Raw genomic sequence first — 20099 nt, 5'->3', positions numbered from 1 at the left:
CTAACAAGTCCTGAGACTACGACAAAAATGAAGTTGAGAAATATGGCGGACATATATGTTTTTTTAAAATGCATTAGCACGGAAGTGACAAAAAAACTGGATACAGAAAAGAATGCTACTTTTAATAGCATAAAAGAAAGCTTTAGCTTATAAATTTATTTCCATCTATTCATTGATATTAATAGGTTAATTAAGTCGTCTAATACTTGGCGAATAAAAGATAGTACTTTAATAATTTCGAATCCTTCAAGTAAAACTGTAAGTGGATACATCGCACGAAGGTGACATATCTCCTATTTTGACATCAATATTTTTAAATAAAATTATAAAAGTATTACCGAGTTCATTATTAATTTCAAGTTATCTTTGCAATGTATGCACTTACACAATTTCAACGTGTTTTGATTTCTACCTGCCCCTCAGCATATCAGTTACATCAAAAGTCTCATTTCAAATAGAATGACCCATATATATATATATTTCGCTTTAAATCAGAAACTGTGTGTTAAAGCTTTGGTAACGTTCAGAAAGTTGATTTTGTATCAATATGATGATTTTTACGTGCGTTGCAATTCGGTTGGCAGTGTTGCCAACTTGGTAGAATTTGATTTGTTTTCAAATGATGCTACGTGGATTTTCTTTGATATTTGGTATCCCTTAATGATTCTAAACATGACATGAAGCCCAATTTTCCCTACATCACCACAGTTTTCGAAAACTTAAAAACATGTATTTCATTAAAAAGTTTTATCTCGTGCGTTATTGATAGTTTGCGTTATTCAGTGTCGTGAATATCGTCCCAGTGTTCTCTAGAACCATGAAAATTGTTTCTACTGGTAAAATGACATTGTAGTGCACTAGTTACAGTGTTTGTGTGAATAATATTGGAGAAGTCCTATTATAGTAAGGACCATATTAAATGTGTTCATTATGCTAAAGGGCAAAAGAGGATTGTGCACAGAAAGAATTGTAGACAAAAATTTTTATCTTTCGGTAAAATATATGGATTGCGTACAGTGTGTCTGCCCAAACGTACTATTAGGGGAGGATGATTATTTGTGTCCTGTACACAAGGCTATTTGAAAGGCAGTATGAAAAATTTTGAGAGGTGAATTCTTCACTGTAGTCTAGATTTCACTGATAACTGCAGTTTCAATGGCGACACATTCATGTTTAACATGTTTACTGTCTGGTTAATGATTTCCAAATCTACATACAGAGGAACAAATTCTTTATCTTGCTGGTGCGTAATTTCATATTTACACCTTTTTCCGTGGTCACCAATATCTCACACACATTCACGTTGTTCACGGTAAATATTCAAAGCACCCTTTACACAAATAATCATCCTCTCCTAATAGTACGTTTTGGCAGACGCGCTGTATGCAATACATATATTTTACCGCAAGATAAAAGTTTTGTCAAAAATTCTTTCTGTACACAATCCTCTTATGCCTTTTAGAATAATCAACACATTTAATAGGTCCTTACTGTAATAGGACTTCTCATTGTTATTCACACAGACACTGTAACTAGTGCACTACAATGTCATGTTACCAGTGAAAACAATTTTCTTGGGTCCAGAGAACATTAGGACGATGTTCACGACACCGAATCATGTAATAAATTGTACAAAGGGCTAGATCTACTTGCGTTGCTCTTGTCAATTTACTTAGTAAAATATGAAACAAGATATACGGTATAACTGAAAAAGATAGTATCCTAATAGTTATACAACCTTTCGTCAAAGTGTTACAAGCAACCAGGAAAACTAACATTGATATCAAATATTCAGATCATGTCTTGCCCCCCCTCCCCCCTGTTTCCACTTTTGACGTCTAATCGCCGCCATTGGTTGGAGTTCACTTCCGATACTTTGCGCGTTCAATTACGGGAATTTCCTGAGCACTTGCTGCAAGACGACTTTTTCCAGAAAATTAATTTAAAACAATAACCACAGACATAATTCATATTTTATAAAGTAATTGTTTTAATATGTCTTAAATGAAATTCAGTATTTTCCAGGGGACGTGGTGACTCAGTGGTAGAGCGTTCACCTCCGGTGCTTGGGGTCCCTGGTTCGATCCCAGCTCGCGCCGTGTGGATTTTGTGGTGGACAAACACCGTGCTCGTGGGTTTTCTCGGGATTTTCCAATTTTCTCCCAATTTCTTCATTCCACCATTTCACTCATCTCTCATTATCGCCGTCTCCTTTAGCCTAACCGGCATAACTGTGGGACGTTAAACTTAAAGATTTCATTTTCAATATCTTCCAGCGTAACATAAATAGTGTTATTGTTGAATTATTCAGTTGCGACGCTTTGTGCGTTGAATTGCGGGAATTTCCCGAGCACTTCTTTCGCGACTTTTTTTTTCCTATTTTCGAAAATGCAGTTTTTTCTTGATGTACATCGAAACTTCCACTAGTAAAGAAGTTTGAATTCAGCATTTGAAATAGTAATAGTTACGTAATCTTCGGAACTCCGAGCATTAAGCTTCTTAAATTTGACAAGAAATTTTACGCTATTGCTGGTGTTGATTCTGCAGAATGCTTATTTGAAGAGTGGACACAAATAACTGAACTAAACTGTTGTTGTTGGAAAACCAAATTTTACTGAAGAATACTTGTGTTACCATCAAAGGTAATAAAACAATAATACTAATAGTGTTACTAATTCACTACATATTTACTGTTAGTACCGGCACCTATGACCTTATACCCGATGAGGGATAACGCGAGCACACTTTTCACGGAAAGTATTTTCTAAAATATAAAATTGCATATCTTACTTTAAACAGGCTATAAGCATAATCTATACATTAATTTGTTCTATAATTACCTCAAGCTAAGGTTTTTTAAAATTATTTTTTTAATTCATTGAGTGCATTCAGAAGTTTATAAAAGTCTTATACTGTTGTATACCTTGACGTGAAAGCATCTAATTTGCCCAGGAAAGTAAAAAATCTGATAAAATCACTTTCAATGTAATCACCTTAGTTGTACCAACAAATACTAATAAAAAGCTCAAAAACCCAGGTGGGTTTTAAGGTGGGTCCAACCCGAAAAAGCCCGGTGTTTTTTTTCGAGCTGGGCCCACTTGGGCAAACCCTGCTATTAGGTGGTCTGCAGAACTTGTCCAGAATTTATTTTTCTGTTGTTTCGATATTGATCTCAGAACTGTTCCGAGGAATGTTCCAATGAATCGGCAATCTTACGTATGTTGCATTCACAAGTACCTTAATGCTGGGTTTTCGCATTGATAACAGTTCCTATACCAGTTGTAGTGATTTCTTACTAGTAACGCTACGCGTGTAAAGTAAAGCACAGCTTTTGTACACTGGGGAAGTACTGCACCGGAGAATAATATATAAAAGAGTCCTTTTTTATATACAATTACTTATTTTAATAGTTTTTTTAAGTTCTTGTAATGGTTTTACATTAGTAATCGTACGTTTGTACCCATAAAATATAGGTGTATTATTTACTATTTAATTTTTCATCTGTAAAAGTTTGTTCCTTATAAACATGTCTTTCTATGCAGAGTGTTAAATTTAATGATTAATATTTTGATGAAAGGGGCAAAATCTAACCTAATATTAACAGAGGTTAGCCAAATAGTAGAAAACACGCGACCCTCCTTAACGAAAGATTGGCAAATTTTACCTGTAAATTATGGTGTGTTGAAACACCGTATGAGTATTATTTACCTATTTTCTGAAAAATTATTTTCAGAAGACCCCAAGATTAGGACTTCGATATTTCTAGACAAAAAAAAAAGGGCATCCTATGAAAATTTGCAGTAATTCATAGTTATGCACTTTCAATATACATTTACCAAATAGTAATAAAATATACCAACACTTATCAGATATCAGATTATCCATATGAGTTGAGTATCGATGACTAATAAAAGCGGGATTTTTAAAAATCTCATTAATGATATTAACTTACATTTGACCTAGCGTTCGCGCAGTTGGGCCCTGCCCGAAAAAAAAAAAGTGTTTTTTTCGGGTTAGACCCACCTGAAATAACTCCGCTTTAAAACCCACCAGGGTTTTCGAGCATATTGACATTGGGATGGGGTTTGGACCACTGTGAGATCGTAAATGCACCGAGTAAACGAATTCTCAACTTGGTTTGAGATGATTTAAGAACAAACTGAATATTTGAAATGGCAAACCCAATTTTTCATTTAAAAGGCTCTGTAAAATAAAATGCAATAATAAAATTTCGAGAACATAGCGGCCTAGAATGTGTGAATTATCGATTCGAACCACTCATGGCATAAGTCTAGGCCTGGGAATGTTTCTTTATATATATATATATATATATATATATATATATATATATATATATATATATATATATTATTGTACTGTGAAGAAAGGGAGATGCATGATGGAGCAGGCCCGAACTTACGACCATACCAAGACAGTCTAATCAATCTGGGGCATTTTTGGTACAAAGTTAGTCCTCACAGGCAAGGTTCTAGAGCACAGATCCCCCTTCCATTTAGCTGTAATATAGACAGAGAAAATAACGTGCCCTGCGGGACTCTGACCCGCCTTTACTCGCTCACGCTCGCTCGGCAATACTATGTAAATTAAATATTAAAATTTAGTACGGAAAGGAACCAACCTAGTTACTAATCTGTTTGGGGGGACCTGCATTCTAGAACCTTACCGTCCTCACAACCTACAAAAAGAGATGTTTGTGGCCTGTATGTAGAACTCGAGACTAGTAGCTTGCAAAAGTTATAAATATCAGTTATGAGTAAAATGCTACGTACCACATGGACCAGCTACTGGCAATAGGTTTCCACCTGCAAGTCCAACACCATCAAAAGTGCTTACTTTATATATATATATATATATATATATATATATATATATATATATATATATATATATATATATTCGTGATGTTGTAAAGATTGTGTGTGCCCCAATTCCTGTTGGTTCAACAGGTGTACATCATTCGATATCAAAGGAAGATATTCATGCATTTCTTCTTCTTATGACAACTTACGCAAATATAGTTTTTATTCGACATTTTGGTTTTACTAATGATGGTAAATATCAAGTGAAATTCACACTCAGTGTTGCAAACTACACTATCAATAACACACGAAATAAAACCTTTTTAATGAAATACGTGTAAGTTTTTTGAAAACTGTGGTGATATGGAGAAAATTGTGCTTCATGTGATGTTCACAATCATTAATGAATACCAAACAGGGGCAGCCTTAAGCCGATTGGACCGATTGCTCCCAATTGGGCCCCGCGCTAGTGCCATCTACTCGACCTTGCAGTCTAATCTACTCTCCAGTGTCGTTTTAGCACCATATTAAGCTCCAGAGAAAACAAGTGTGTTATGGTCCCTATGACTACATTTTGCTCCTAATATATGTAATAATTACATGTCATTCTGCTCGCGGGGCTCTCCGGCCAAGTGACTGTTGTAACGTTAAGATGGCTCTGCTACTCTCGGTTGTCAAGTACATACAGCAACATATTGCAATACGAGTACATCCATAGATTTCAGAAGGGAAGGTATGGCCTCTCCTTAACAGGTAAATGAATAGTTTGCATTATGTTTTCGGTTATAAGCAAATATTTTCTGATTTTTATGCTGCAGTAGTTTCTTTATTATTTTTACGTTTACGACTTCTGTTGTAAAAATAGATATGTCTAGGTTGTATTCTGCACACCCCGAACACCTTTAACACTCCCCCAAGTATATCATTATTCTGGGTGCACACCTTGCTTTATTTTAAATATCCCACTAGGTAAAAGTTTCTGGTGTTCTTATTGATTATGCCAGGTAATATACCGTGAATACCGAGATCATATCAAATAAATCAGCCTCAGTGCAACTTCTTTGCATATTCTTTCTCTTATAGCTATATTAAAAATACTAAACCAGAGGACAAATTTTCCCTCTCCTGCGAATAATCCCGTGAATGTATTTTTAAAAAATTCAAGTCACGAAAAGCGTATATTCATTAGTGTGTACTGAATAGGTGGTTGCTTATGAAAGTCTGTCTTCTAACTCTAGTAATTTAATTAGAAAATGTCATCCATCAGTTCCTTAAGGTTTGTGATCGTCTCTTCGCTATTTCATTTTGTCTGCAGTCGATAACGATTCAAACCGATTATAGCTTTCATAAATAGCTACCTACGATGTTCTCACTAGCGTACATTAGGTTTTTCTGTCTTGAATTCTTTTCAAAATGATACAGCTGTTAAGAAATCTTTGAACCAACGAATTCATATCAATGTATATTTCATTATGTCTTAAATATAAATTTATGGAGACATAGACTTCACCATTGTATTTCTCGTAAAATTCTAGCAAAATTTGATATATCATATGGCCTCTTTCCTATTTAAAAAAAGTCGAGCGAGATACAAGATGGTCGACTTCAAGATAGCGGCTGTGATAATCATACCTTCAAATAGATGTCTACTTCCTCCTGGTTTCGGTTAATGTGTTTTCGTTTTTCATCCCTTTACCCGTTTTAGAAGTGAAATTTCCGAACTTCAAACATTGTTATGGCTTATTCTGATCATTCAGGTTTTTGGCCATTGCGACCGTCTTTATGGACGGAAGCACCTTAAATTTTGCTTAAGCTCGTTTCTTAATATTCCACACTTCTCGGCCAAATTTGGTCAAAGAAACTAGATTTCGACATCGATAGGTTTACTTTTATGAAAAGAAAACTATAAAATACTGGTACAGAACCTTCTTGAAAAATTGCGAGGCACAAAGCTGAAATATGTATTTTAAAATTAATTCACTGTGTGCAGTTCTATTTGAATTATTTCTCTGAAAAATTAGCTGCTATAAGCAATGAAGAGGGTGAGCGTTTTCACCAGAACATTTTGCAGATGTAAAGATTATAAAGGGAAATGGAACTATGATGAGAAATTACTGTTAGTTCCTCCTGAAAGAGGGACTCTTATTACATATAAGTTTAATGATATACATATAAGTTTGTAAATGATGTGTTTGCAATGTTTAGTATCACATACACGTATTTCTTTCATTAAAACTTACAATTTGTCTTCATAAACTCCTTTTATTTTATATTCCAAATTACATTTACTCCTGTCAGCAGTTAATCGTTATCATTATCATAGCAGAAAAGCTGACGGCAATACAAAAAAGTGGCTCCATTTTGGTTTCCAGGACGTTTGATTTAATAAGGATTGCATTGTTTTATCTCTGCACATTTTTGAATGTTGAAATTTATATAGATATGTGTTATCAATGGTATAAAGTTTATTACTGAAACTATATGTGTAAATAAATTTAATCCGTGGCTGCTATTACTATGTTATCGATTGTTTTAAATTAAGGTGCAATGCATTTCGCCCTTCATTTCTTGCTTCTTCACTAACCTTACTAACAACAAAAATCAGAAGAGAGCGCTGGTATAACCTATGTGTGGGAGATACGTTTGTTTCACCAAAAAAAAAAAAAAAAGTGTGATTCGTATGCGTGTTCGTGCTACGAACACAATTGATTGCGATTTACAATTATTATATCATTGAAGTAAGATTTAGTGATCAATATGTAAGCAATGTATCTCAAATATGAAATCACTGATTTTTGAAAGAATAACATAAAGAGCAGTAGAAAATGTCAATAAAACATTAGATAAAAGATTATTGCATATCATTGAGTATGACTGAAACAATCAATATGAATTCATTTTCTCATTCATTGGATCCAGTTGGCTAAGGATAGAAGTCAGTGGAGAGCTTTTGTGAACGCGGCATTGGAACTTCGGATTCCGTAAGCCATATATAGAGAGAATATATTTAAGTTAAGCACAACTGCACAATAACCATGAGTGAGTGGTTAGTTTTTGCACTTCTATCGAGAAGTCCGGGATTCAATCCTGAATTTGAGCATTTTGACAAATTTTTTTCTTAATTCCATCTGTGAATGTAGATATAGTGCGTGTAATGTGAATCCTGGCCGACTTCCTTTATCGTTTTTAAATCGTTGTTATTACTAATTACCAGCAGTGACGGATTTGCGAAGGGGGTTAGGGTGGAATGTCTTACAGATTGAAGCCTGTATCCCGAAATTACGGAATTTCTAAAACAATCGAAATATTTGTTATGCTTTACTCATAAACTTCAAGCTCTCCTCAAATAAAAATTAGGAAATTTTACAAAAAACAAACATTAAGCAGAGAAACACCTGCTAAAATACTTTTCTGAATCCGCTACTGATTATTTGTATAAAACTGTATTCAAGGTTGTATCCGGAAGATTATTGCTAAATCATTGCACAGCTACAGTATAACAAAAATGTGGAAGTACGCTCTGACAGTTATACTGACAAACGTACGCTCTGACGGATATATTGAAAAACATAAGTTTAACTTATGTGCTAGAAGCTAGAGTAGGCCTGCTAATCTCTAAGAAATGAAACACGGATGACTGAAAAAGAAATGACGTAGAGAAGAAAAAAATGTCTATAACTCAGAAGTTAATATAATGTTAAATATCCTCTGCAATTGCCCTCAAATACTAAGTACTGTATGTTTACTTTAATTCATAAAACATGTGTTCCATCCATCATGATGGTGAATTCCAGAGCGATATATGGTATTTAGGTCATGAAATCTTATTTAACTTCACTACAAGAAGAGTACACTATAAGAAAGCTATTCAAATCGAAAAATCATGAAAATGAAAAGAAAAAAAAAACTTCCAAAATTCTCATTTTTTTCCAAAAAAGCCTGCTTTTTATGTGCAAAAAAACATCGATTCAAAAAAGCCAGCTTTTTTGCATCTCTAGTGTCGTATCCCGCTGTCGGAGTCGCTGAGATGAACAGTGACACTTCTGATACTACTTATATCCAAATCTAGCTCTGCAACTTGGAGGAGGTGTGTATATATATAAAATTATTGAAAATGGTCGATATTAGTGTTGAATCCATAGTTTTCGTGATTGCGGAGATGAACAATGACACTTCCGGCCGTTTAAATCCAAATTCACCCCCGCAACTTAGGGGAGGGAGAAGTTTGAATTAAAATTCATCCCTATTAGTACTCTTAAGAGGGGATGGTGACACGTGAAGATAATCGAAAATGACCGATATTAGTGTCGAAGTCATAGTTTTAGGGGAAGGTCCATAAGTTGATTGGTGACAGTTTTGGTGCCTTTATATCCAAAATGAAATGTATTCTCCCCGTGCGAAGAACGAGTATTCTGCTAGTCTGTAATAATAACGAACAAAAATTTCGCATATTCAACCCTTCTGCTAGTCTGTAATGATAACGAACGAAAATTTCACGTATTCAACCCTTTAATATACAGGTGTTGGACAAAAAAATCTAAAACGTTTGTAAAAGTGTGAAAATCATACCTAGTACTAGTATGGTGTGGGGCTTCCTTTTGCGTCCAAAACAGCTTGGATCCGACGTGGAATGGACGTATACAGCTCCTGAATCGTGGTGTGTGGAATTTTGTACCATTGTTTCTCCAAAACATGTTCCAGTTCCTTAAGGGATGCTGGTGGAGGGTAATGAGACCGAACGCCTTTCTAACTCAGGTCACATTGGCTCAATGATGTTCAGATCTGATGACTATGGGACCCAGGGGAGGTGTGATAGCACCTGGTCATGCTCCTCAAACCATGATTTCACCGTTTTTGCAGCGTGACAGGGTGCCAAATCATCTTGGTAGATGCCATCACTATCAGGGAACAATATTTGGGCCATGGGTAGAACCTGGTCCCCCAAAATGGCCTCATACGCCTTATCATTCATCATTCGAGGCAGGGCTATGATGGGACCTGCAGAAAACCACGATATTGCCCATCTGTAACAGAACCACCCCCATGCTTTACAGTTGGGAGCAGACAGTCTGTATCATAGGCCTGCGACGGTGTTCTCCATACGTAAACGCGTCCGGTTGTTGGAAACAAGGTGAAGGTCGATTCATCGGACCACATTACGTGTTTCCACTGCTCATGAGTCCACGCCTTGTGGTCCTTGCACCACTGGATACGCCTCTTGGCATTTACTGTTGTGACCAGGGGCTTGGCGATAGCGGCCCTGCCATAAATTTTCATTTTCTGAAGTTCCCGTCGCACTGTTTCCGATTAAACCGGGTTCTGTAGTTCGGAATTAAGTTCAGACGTAATTTTCATTGCAGTGGTCTTGTTTTTAGCTGCTACAATCCGTTTTAATGCCCTCCGGTCCCTATCTGACAGGATTGTCTTTCGACCACTGTTGTGCTTTGCAGACGTCGTTTGCCCATGAAATGTGTATGCCCTCGTGACATTGGACACAGTGCCTTTCGATACCCCCACAACGTTCGCCACTGTTGCCACTAAAGCTCGAACAAGACGGGCACCAACGATCATGCCTCTTTGGAAGTCTGTCAGGTCACCAATTTTACCGCACCACTTTCACATCACAACACTCACAGGTGAACTGGTTACTGCTGACGGAAAAGGAAGGCCCACATGACACATTGAAAAAAAAAAAGATCGGCAACCGCAACAGGTGTTGTACAGTAAAGAGCCAAACTTACGTGTCCTGTATGAAGTGTTTTTAGATTTTTTTGTCAGTCCCCTGTATTTCTCGACCGTATGTTAGAAGCTGTGGACAATGAGCCAAGTACGAATATGACAGAACTTAGCTGTAGAATGCATGTTAGTCACATGATTGTGTGGCGTGTGTTACATGAAAATGCCTTGTACACTTGTCACCTGCAAAGGGTACAAGGATTGACAGAAGCGGATTTCCAACCTTGTAAAGGATTTTGCCAGTGGTTTATTCAATAGACCATTTATTCAATAGACCACTACCATCATTTGTTTCAGGCATAAGTATTGATCATTGATGAGACCACGTGTGGAAGTGATGGTATCGTCAATGTACATAATACACACATGTAGGCACATTCGCATGTTACAGTTGTCACTTATCATCAACACCAGTTTGGACTCAATGTATGGTGTGGTATTGTCCATGATCAACTGGTCGGTCCATACATGCTATCCCGAATACTGATTGGAGCACAATATTTGATCTTCCTACAGGAAGACTGCCCGAATTACTGGAGAATGTTTTCCTAGCGATTCGCCGCAACACGTGTACATGGATTGATGGGGCTCACACGCCTATCAGTGTGAATGCCCACTGGTGGTTGAACAGCAGCTTCCCAAGACGTTCGATCGGGCGTGGCTGTCCAATGCATTGGCCTGCCTGGTCCCCGGACCTGAATCCATTGAATTTTTATCTGTTGGGAACGCCTGTGCGACTGTTCGCCATGACCCTGGTATCTTTGAACAGGTTCTCCAATCCTTGATCCAACGTTATAATGCAGGGCGCAAAAACGCACTCGCCAATCCAAAAATGATCGTCGCTAGTGTCTTTCACGTACAAATTATGAGGTCCCCCCCTGCCTTTGGTTTGACAAAGAAAGAGATTGCATCAGGGCATAAAATTTCAAAACCAGATAATTAGATTCAGGATAATCAATTTTGTGGACAATTCATATATATGTTTAAAAAAAAATGTTATATTAAGACCACATTTGTGTAACACTCTCTCTCTGCACTGAAGTAGTAGTTGTCAGTTTTGTAGTTTTCGGATCATAGTCCTTAAGTCAAGGGCCATTGATGGAAATTGTAAGTAAATCATCCAGTGTGTCAGTTTTTAGTGAATTCCTATAGGAAATCTTAACTCTGTTGAAACTGTTGAGGTCTCTCTCACATGAAGCAGTAGTCACAGGTAAAACTGCACAAAATATGACAATTGGAAGCAAATTTGGGAACCTCGTAAGGCAGGAATCCAAGAGGCAAACAGCTTCGATTGAGTGTAGGAAAAGAGGGGCGAATTACAGCGTTATGAAGACTTCTTCACTTTCTATGTCCGTTGTGAAAACTTCACACTCTGTGTTTTCTCTCACTCAGTGGCAATTATTTGCATGCAAAACAGAAACTGTTCAGCCGTGTGAGCTAGGTAGAAACCATTCCTACTGAACACTGTTCGCATCTCTAAATTTCTAGTCGCCAGTGGCGACCTGGTGGCCGGAAATTTTGCTCTCTTTCTCTGATAATGCTTGCATTGTTGTCCATGGCAGATACTTTGAACATCTGTTATGTGCCTGACATATGTACGTGTTTGTCTCTGTGCACGTCGATATCTACCGCTTCGAACGTACTGTTCCCACACTTTGGCTCTTGCTAACTCTGCCAGTATATTCAATATGCTATATGTTCATAGGACTTTTTGTTTTACATCTTTCGGTGTCAGAATCACCTCCGACGTTTGTTACATTAATTACAGGGTGTTACATTAAGTTACATCCTGTATATGTTGACCAAGTCTCTTAGAAATCAGAGAATGCTCTTTAATTATCGCATTACTAATAATTCAGTTTTAATACTTTTTTTGTGTATTGAGCCGAAACTGTTATTCTGCAGTCAAGTAGATACGTTTGATAGGTCCCTTTTTATTGTTCCAAGCTTTTACAGGAAAATGTCTTGTTATAGACAATTAAACCGTTTCAAGATATTCTACTGACTCCCACTAATGTGTATGTAACTTATTCATGGTGTGACTAACCTTAGAATGTCAATGTGTTTATCCCGGTGAAATCATTTGTGGAAGTGCTGTTGCTTCAATTGCAAAAGTCGATTAAGTCATTGAACTCATAACTAACATAATTTTCCATAACTAACATTAATGAGTAGAATATACGTATGGATACACAATACAGATGACAGGAGCTTGTTACGGTTACAGGTAGAGAGGATGCTACCTACCTCGAAAGTATTTTGGATTGTAGCTCGACCAGGATGAAGTAATGCATACAGAACTCCCACACAGTACAATATGGTTGGCTAATCTGGAGAATTATGTGGGAGGTGCTGTGTGACAAGAAAGTAAGATGAAGGTTAAAGGACTGTGTGTGTGTGTGTGTATATAAAACTATAATAAGACTGGTGGTGAAACTTGAGCAATCACAAGGGTTTAGGAAAAAAAATTGAAGTGGCAGAGATGGATGTGTGGTGTGACTAGAAAAAATAGAACAGTTATCCAAAATGTGATGGAAGGACAAGGTACGAGATGATTTGAGGAAGGGAGGATGGAAAATAAAGGACGCCCAGGATAGAAGACTAGTATTAAATAAATCGAAATCATGATAAATTGACCAACAAACAATCCCACTACTCAGCAAATATCGTGAAAAATAAATAAACGAAATATAAAACTTAGTTTATCAACTATTCTCTTCAGACTCTAAAATATAAGTAAAGCAAGTTGTGTGAAATTCATCAATTAAGAAAAGTGGGGACGGTTAAATACTTGCTCGTTCATCGAATTTTTGAACTCGTTCGTTCTACGAAATTTAAATTGATCACAACTTTTCCTCTATAGCTTAGTCTATACCAAACATACGAAAACTAAAAGAAATTACACTTCGAAGGATGGATAGAGAAGTTAAAAATTTTTCATCTTTATTGGATGTTTCTTTTGAAACACGGGGATTACAACAATGACATTTGTATACAAGCATTTCGTTACATGCAAAATATGAATGTCTCATGTAAGAAAGTGATTTCTTAAGGTTTGAGACTGGAAAAGGACGTTTAGAGGTAACTTATGGAAAATTTAGTTTCGAAACTGTAAAGAACTTCCGATTTCGGGCGCAAAGTTTTTAACTTATTGTCAACTTTGCCAAGCCTTATTTATGGTTCCTTATAATAATAATAATAAAAAAAAAACGGAGGGTAAGGATGAATTTTATCTAACTGTGACTTTGTGTGAAACAACCGTTATGGTGCGAAAAAAAATCATCGAGTCGGACATGAGGTTGTGAAAATTTATTTAGGGGCGATTATGTGAAAGTTTTCGTAAACTTAATGAAATCGAAAACTTGCTTCGGCAACTATCTTGAAAACAGAAAAAAAGGTATACATATATAGTTCCAGATATTTTCCATAGATCTTATTCTTCCTGTCACTTCCACTAGTAGTTATCTAATAGTGTGTTAGTTATTGTAAAAGTTTATTTCATATAATATTTTGAACAATTTCTTTTCTTTGCTTTCAGTTTGTTAAATGTGGATATGCAGGTTCAAATTTCCCAGCACACATCTTTCCATCAATGGTTGGTAGACCAATCATTCGAGCTGCAAATAAAATCGGTGACATAGAAGTAAAGGTAAGTTAATTTGAGTAGAGGTGTGTTATTAGTGTTGGAAAAAAAAAAAAAAAACAGATTGTGCTTTTTATTGTAATACATTACGACTACGATTTTCCTGGCATAAAGTCCTGTTTCTTGTTTTTCACAAACCAAGATGAATTACTTTGTATGATTCCTATTGTAATTTACTTATGGAGTGCTATTCAGACATGTCGTAGTTTTTCTCTTTCAGAGTTAATTTTCTGAAAAAGCTGTTTTAATATGCTTTGTAATGTATTATTATTGAGCAAACTGGTAGTACCAAAATTCTCTCACACAGGCGAAAACTTTTAAAGTTCAGAGCACAGTGTCTATACATGAATTACAAGTACGTTTTTCTCTTGCTTTCTCAGTCAAGTTTCTCTCTTTAAGGTTAAAACAGGCACTATTTTCTCTGTTTCACAAAGCTGGTAATATTGTAAGAATCAAAATACCAGTTAACTTGATTAGATAAAATCAACACTGAACATTCACTGCCAATTACTTCTTGCATTTGGAGTAGTGCTTAGTTTTTTTTTTTTTTTTTTCTCCCAGTACTTCGCTTAATTTTATGTAGTATTTCCTTTTATACTAAGGTGCCTTCCATTCCAATTCAGACAGAGCATGTACCATCACCATCTCAGATCTTGTTGAAACTTTTTTTTTTTTATAGCAACTAGACGGGTTTTTAAGGGACCCATACTTCTGTGTGTAACAGTCTCGTCGCAAAAAATTCGAGAAATTGTCAAATTTTCAAAAATCGCCATTTTTGGGCGCCATTTTCAGGAAAAAAACATTTTTTTTAAAAATTTTGTCAGATATTTCAACTTTACATGAATAATAAACACACCAAATACCATTCTCGACCAATGCTTCATGAATTAACTACAGCCTTTTGAAGTTAGCTAAGTTCCGTTAACTATCATGTCACAGTTGGCAACACTGGAAACAATAAAAGTGCAACAATTTGATGATGATTGTGGTTCACAGTCATTAAATGAAGAATAGAAGTTTTTCGTGAGTGCTTTTTATTATTTTGATCAAAAAGATTCTCTGAAATAATAAAATGAGTCTCCGCCCTACTCCTCCGTTTTCTTAAACCGAAGTAATCTGAGGTGGAAATTACAATTACGAAACACACAAATTTTAAGTTTACTTGAAACGGCCAACCAATAAATTTTGATGATATGCAAAAAGCCTGAACTATTACCTCAGTGATGATTTGGAATGTTCCAGACAAAGTCCCAATAAGTGCGATGTTATTACAGTGATCGAAAATCGACAAAAAAGTTTAAAAAAGGAAACGTGTTCTTACTCGTTTCATCAATGTTATTTATGGACTGTTTACACGGAGCAATCCCAGCATTAGAACGGGTCACTTGAAATTTTATAGTATTCGACCAAAGTGGGTCAGTCCGCAACCTGCGAGGGAAGTGTGTGTGTGTGTGTGTGTATCTGCAAGTTTTAAGTTAGCTGCTACTGCGTTGCTACAAATCAAAAGTGCAGCCTGTATTGAAGCTATCATGAGTGACCTTTTTTCTTTAGTAGTGTGATCCGTAGAAAATGACAGCTATCTTCTTCAAGAATATGGTGAATGTCCTGGAGTGGAAGGAATAAATGTGGAGTCTTTAATTATTGATCCTGATGAAAATGAAAATGTTACGTAATGAAAATGTTACGTATGCCATATGGGAAAGCAATGATCTCTTTAATAAACTGTGCCACTTTCTGTTTTCGTATTGTACATTGCTGGTTTAACTGTAAGAATTGTAATTCATGAGTACATCAAGAAAATCCAAAGAAAATCGTATAAAAATCGAAAAGCATCGTATAAAATTTCAAGATACAAATTCTATTTTATTTCATGTGGATTTTGCTGAAAACTGGACTGTTATTCTGCAAAGTGAAATTCAGAGTTATCACCGGAAAAACGAGCAAATTTCCATCTTTACGGCAGTGGTATATGATTATGAAACAACTGACAGTTTTGTTGTAATAAGCGACGATAAAACACACCATGTACTCGTAGCCATAGACAAGATTCTAAAAATACTCCAAGAAAGGCGAAAATGTAGGTTATAGAAAAAGGTTCAAATATGTAAAAATAAGTGTCTACAATTTCCCAAACCGTGTCAGCGATTTCTGATGGTTCTTCATCCTACTTTAAAATCGTTTTCAGATGTCCGAGATGCAGACATATAAGATAAAGTTGTGGATTTTAAATGAAACCGGCCATGCAAAGGTCTCTGCGACGGTATTTAGGGGGTTGTAAAGAATGTGGCAACGCGGCATAAGCTTAGGCAAAAACAAACACACAGTATTAAAACTACAAGAGAAAATGAAATATTTAAGTTTTACGTCCGACGCTTATGCCGGTAGGCTAAAGAAAACGGTGAATGAAATAGTGGAATAAAGAAAGTGGGAGGAAACGGGAGAACTACGAGCACGATGTTTGTCCACCACAAAGTCCACGGCGTGAGCTGGGAATCGAACCAGGGACCCCAAGCACCGGAGGTGAACGCACTAGCACTGAGCCATCGCGCCCCAAAACTGCAGAAGAATTGAGTTGATTTTGAGTTTAACGTCCCTTTTGAGCAGCGAGGCTATATGAGACGTGGATCTACTGATTAACGTGGAATCCGAATCACATGAACTCCTGCTGGGAATCGAACCTAGGTCTCCCTTGCCAAAGATGCGTACGCTAACCGCTTAGCTACGAAGGAGCTCAAAACTGCAGAAGAATTTGTGAGTATAGTGCAAGTACAAACTCCGGGTATTAATCTTGTTTTGTTGTCAGGATCTGAATTGGACAATTTTCGAGGAAAAAAATGCAAGAATGGGAAAGTGTGCGACCGGTAACTGGTATTCAATGAAGTCACTTTTGGCTTTCGGAAATGGTGAAGTTTTTATGGCAATAACGGGTCACCATGAACTAACTTTATGCTTGCTCCAAAATTGAGCTTCTGCAATTCAAAGTATAGATTTAAGGAGTCTGCAAAAAGGAATTTTTGTTACATGCATACAGGCACGTAGCCAGGGGGGGGTCCTGGGGTCCGGACCCCCCCTTCCCCTTCGAGACCAGAAATGAAAAAAATAAGGAAGGATGGAACAAAATGAAACAAGAAAAAGAAGGATCAGAGTTAAAAATAAATTACAGGTAGCTTTTGGTTACTCTTTTAATGAGATTTGTATTACTTGCAATACATGGTGGCAAAGTGAGCGAGATATCCTGGAAGTGTTAGGGAATTTGAAATTTCTAGAAAAGTTACCGATTTTTCAGAATTTCTAGTCAGGGAGATTTCAAGCTTCAGAAAGGATAGTGCTGTTATGTAACAGTGTGGACATTTTTTATCATAATTTTTCGTCATCACATCCCTGCAGTATCAAACATGTTATTTCAAAAACAATTTTCTACTGCTCCTTTGACCTGTCACTTGGAACAGACAGTAGTTGACGGAATAATAAAAACAAAAATTTATGTGGAAAGAAATTTCTGTTAACATTTGATTCAACAGAGAAATGAACGCAGATATTGTAAAATATTTTACAAGACATTATTGAGTATGTACTTTTTATAATAGTGAATATGTACTTTTTATAATAGTTGAGATCATAATGAAAGGAATATTGTTATATTTGAATTAACAGAGGAAGGACGTGAATATTGTATAATCTTTCTTAATTTTTTTTATTATTATTATTTTGCTCGAGATTTCATAGTTTGTCATTGAAATACTTACCAACATATCCTCATTTTATTGTCCTAACAAACCAATATATATTGATAGTAAAGTAGTTTACATTAATCCAGCTCCTGGGCCTTCAGAATTTCATGTCACGCCCCCCCCCCCCCCCGAACCGTTACGAAATCCTTTCCAAACGAATCAACATATATTCCAGTAAAATAGTTTAGAATGATCGAGCCCCTGGTATATGACTACAGTATTTCATGTCACGGACCTCCCCCCCCCCCTTCACGAAATCCTGGCTACGTGCCTGATGCATATATGATAAGCAGTAGTGGGTAGCAGAAATATTATAAATAAACCATGAATTACGTGAAGTTGAAGTGCTGTTTATGCTTCCACATGGACCTTCAGCAGGGTACAGGTTTCCAGAATAGCTTAAGATAAGTGAAAATAAGTGTATTTGACTATCGTCAGTTGTGAATGCACCAACACCTATTGGAGTATCTGCACGGTTACATGCTGTTAGCGAAGAAAACACCAAACAAGCAAATGATTGCTTCATGTGAAAAAATAAAAAATCAGTCAAATTTTGTTTCCAAAGACCATTTCAAGTAAGTGAACTTAAAATTTGTGTTTTTCGTAATTGTAATTTCCATCTCAGATTACTTCGGTTTAAGAAAACGGAGGAGTAGGGGAGAGGCTCATTTTAGTATTTCAGAGAGCCTTTTTGATCAAAATGATAAAAAGCAGTCAGGAAAAATCTTTTGTTCGTTATTTAATGAATGTAAACCACAAACATCATCAAATTGTTGCACTTTTATTGTTTCCACTATTGCCAGCTGTGACATCATAGTTAACGGAACTTTGCTAACTTCAAAAGGCTGTAGTTAATTTATGAGGCATTGGTTGAGAATGGTATTTGGTGTGTTTATTATTCATGTAAAGTTGAAATATCTGACAAAATTTAAAAAAAAAAATGTTTTTTTCCTGAAAATGGCGCCCAAAAATGGCGATTTTTGAAAATTTGACAATTTCTCGAATTTTTGCGACGAAACGGTTGCACACAGAAGTGATACAAATTTTTGGGGGGAAAGCTGGTAGCTAGGTCTTACCAACCGTGAAAACAGAATTTTAAAATTCGAACCAGAAGTCTCGAAAAAAATTCGCAAACTTCGACTTTTCAGATAAACTGACGTTCATCTGCTAATTTATGTAAAAAAAAGATATGCATGCACAAACCAAACTATAATAAAATATAGTTTATCCATATCCCTATGTACATACCACAACAAGAATTATAACTCTACCTGTCTCCATAGCTGAATGGTGGGGCTCCCAAGTTGACCATTTTCCATGTTTTCTGCAATTCATAAACTGTACTCCCCGTCTTTGATGGCCTATTGCTTGGCGGGAATTTTTTTTTTCGACAAAACAAAACAATATGGGTCTCTTAAAAACATATCTAGTTGCTATATAAAAAAAAAGTTTCAACATTATCTGAGATGGTGAAGATAAAATTTTATTTTTTATTTTATTTTTTTTATTTTATTTTATTTTATTTTATTTTTTTTTTTTTTTTTGCCTGAGGTGAAATGGAAGACACCCAAACTAACTTAGCCATAGAGACGAAATAATAGTGTTCGATGTATATATAGTTATTTTAATTTAGCTATGATAATGATAAATCATTTTGCTTAATGAAAACTGACCTCGATTCTTTATGAAGTTCGACATTTTTGATTCAGTTTAATGTGATTCATCTTTCGGAGGCAGTGAAGTACAAAAGTAATAGTTAATAGAAAATATCTAGAGTATATAATGTAACGTTATATTTATATTTTAACATGTTACATTTATTGCCCACAGTTCGAATCACTAAATTGGTAAAAAACCATTATTAAACACCTTCATGGTTACTTGTAATTGCAATATTTATTAAATATCTTGAAAATCAAGCACATTAAATGTTTGACACACCTGACTTTTGTTCTTCTTATTTCATGAATGAATTATTCTGTTGCCACAGCAACAACAGACAAATACCTGTCTTCTTTTCAACAACATTATATGTATAAAATCAACATATATTCTAAATTTTTTCTTCTTCTTCTTATCAACAAATTGTACACTTTTAAGCGCCGTTGCCCAAAATAGCTACAATCTCGTTGTATATATGGCTGCTGACGAGGACTTCTTAAATTGATT

At 35.9% G+C, this 20099-nt stretch overlaps 1 protein-coding gene across 2 annotated transcripts in view; it reads left to right on the top strand.

Annotated features, from left to right (window-relative positions):
• Arp2 (Actin-related protein 2) overlaps window positions 1–20099 on the top strand; it is a 115612-nt gene that overhangs the window by 5651 nt on the left and 89862 nt on the right. For both annotated transcript variants that reach the window (XM_081725637.1, XM_081725638.1), the window contains exon 2: window positions 14095–14205. In XM_081725637.1, the coding sequence (XP_081581763.1) occupies window positions 14095–14205 (111 nt within the window). The remainder of the gene's footprint in view (window positions 1–14094; window positions 14206–20099) is intronic.

The sequence above is a fragment of the Thermobia domestica genome, chromosome 9, assembly GCF_964235325.1.
Source record: "Thermobia domestica chromosome 9, izTheDome1.hap1.1, whole genome shotgun sequence".
In the NCBI taxonomy this organism is placed as follows: Eukaryota; Metazoa; Arthropoda; class Insecta; order Zygentoma; family Lepismatidae; genus Thermobia; species Thermobia domestica.
The sequence above is the reverse complement of the archived record's forward strand: the minus strand, read 5'-3'. Positions and strand labels throughout refer to the sequence as shown.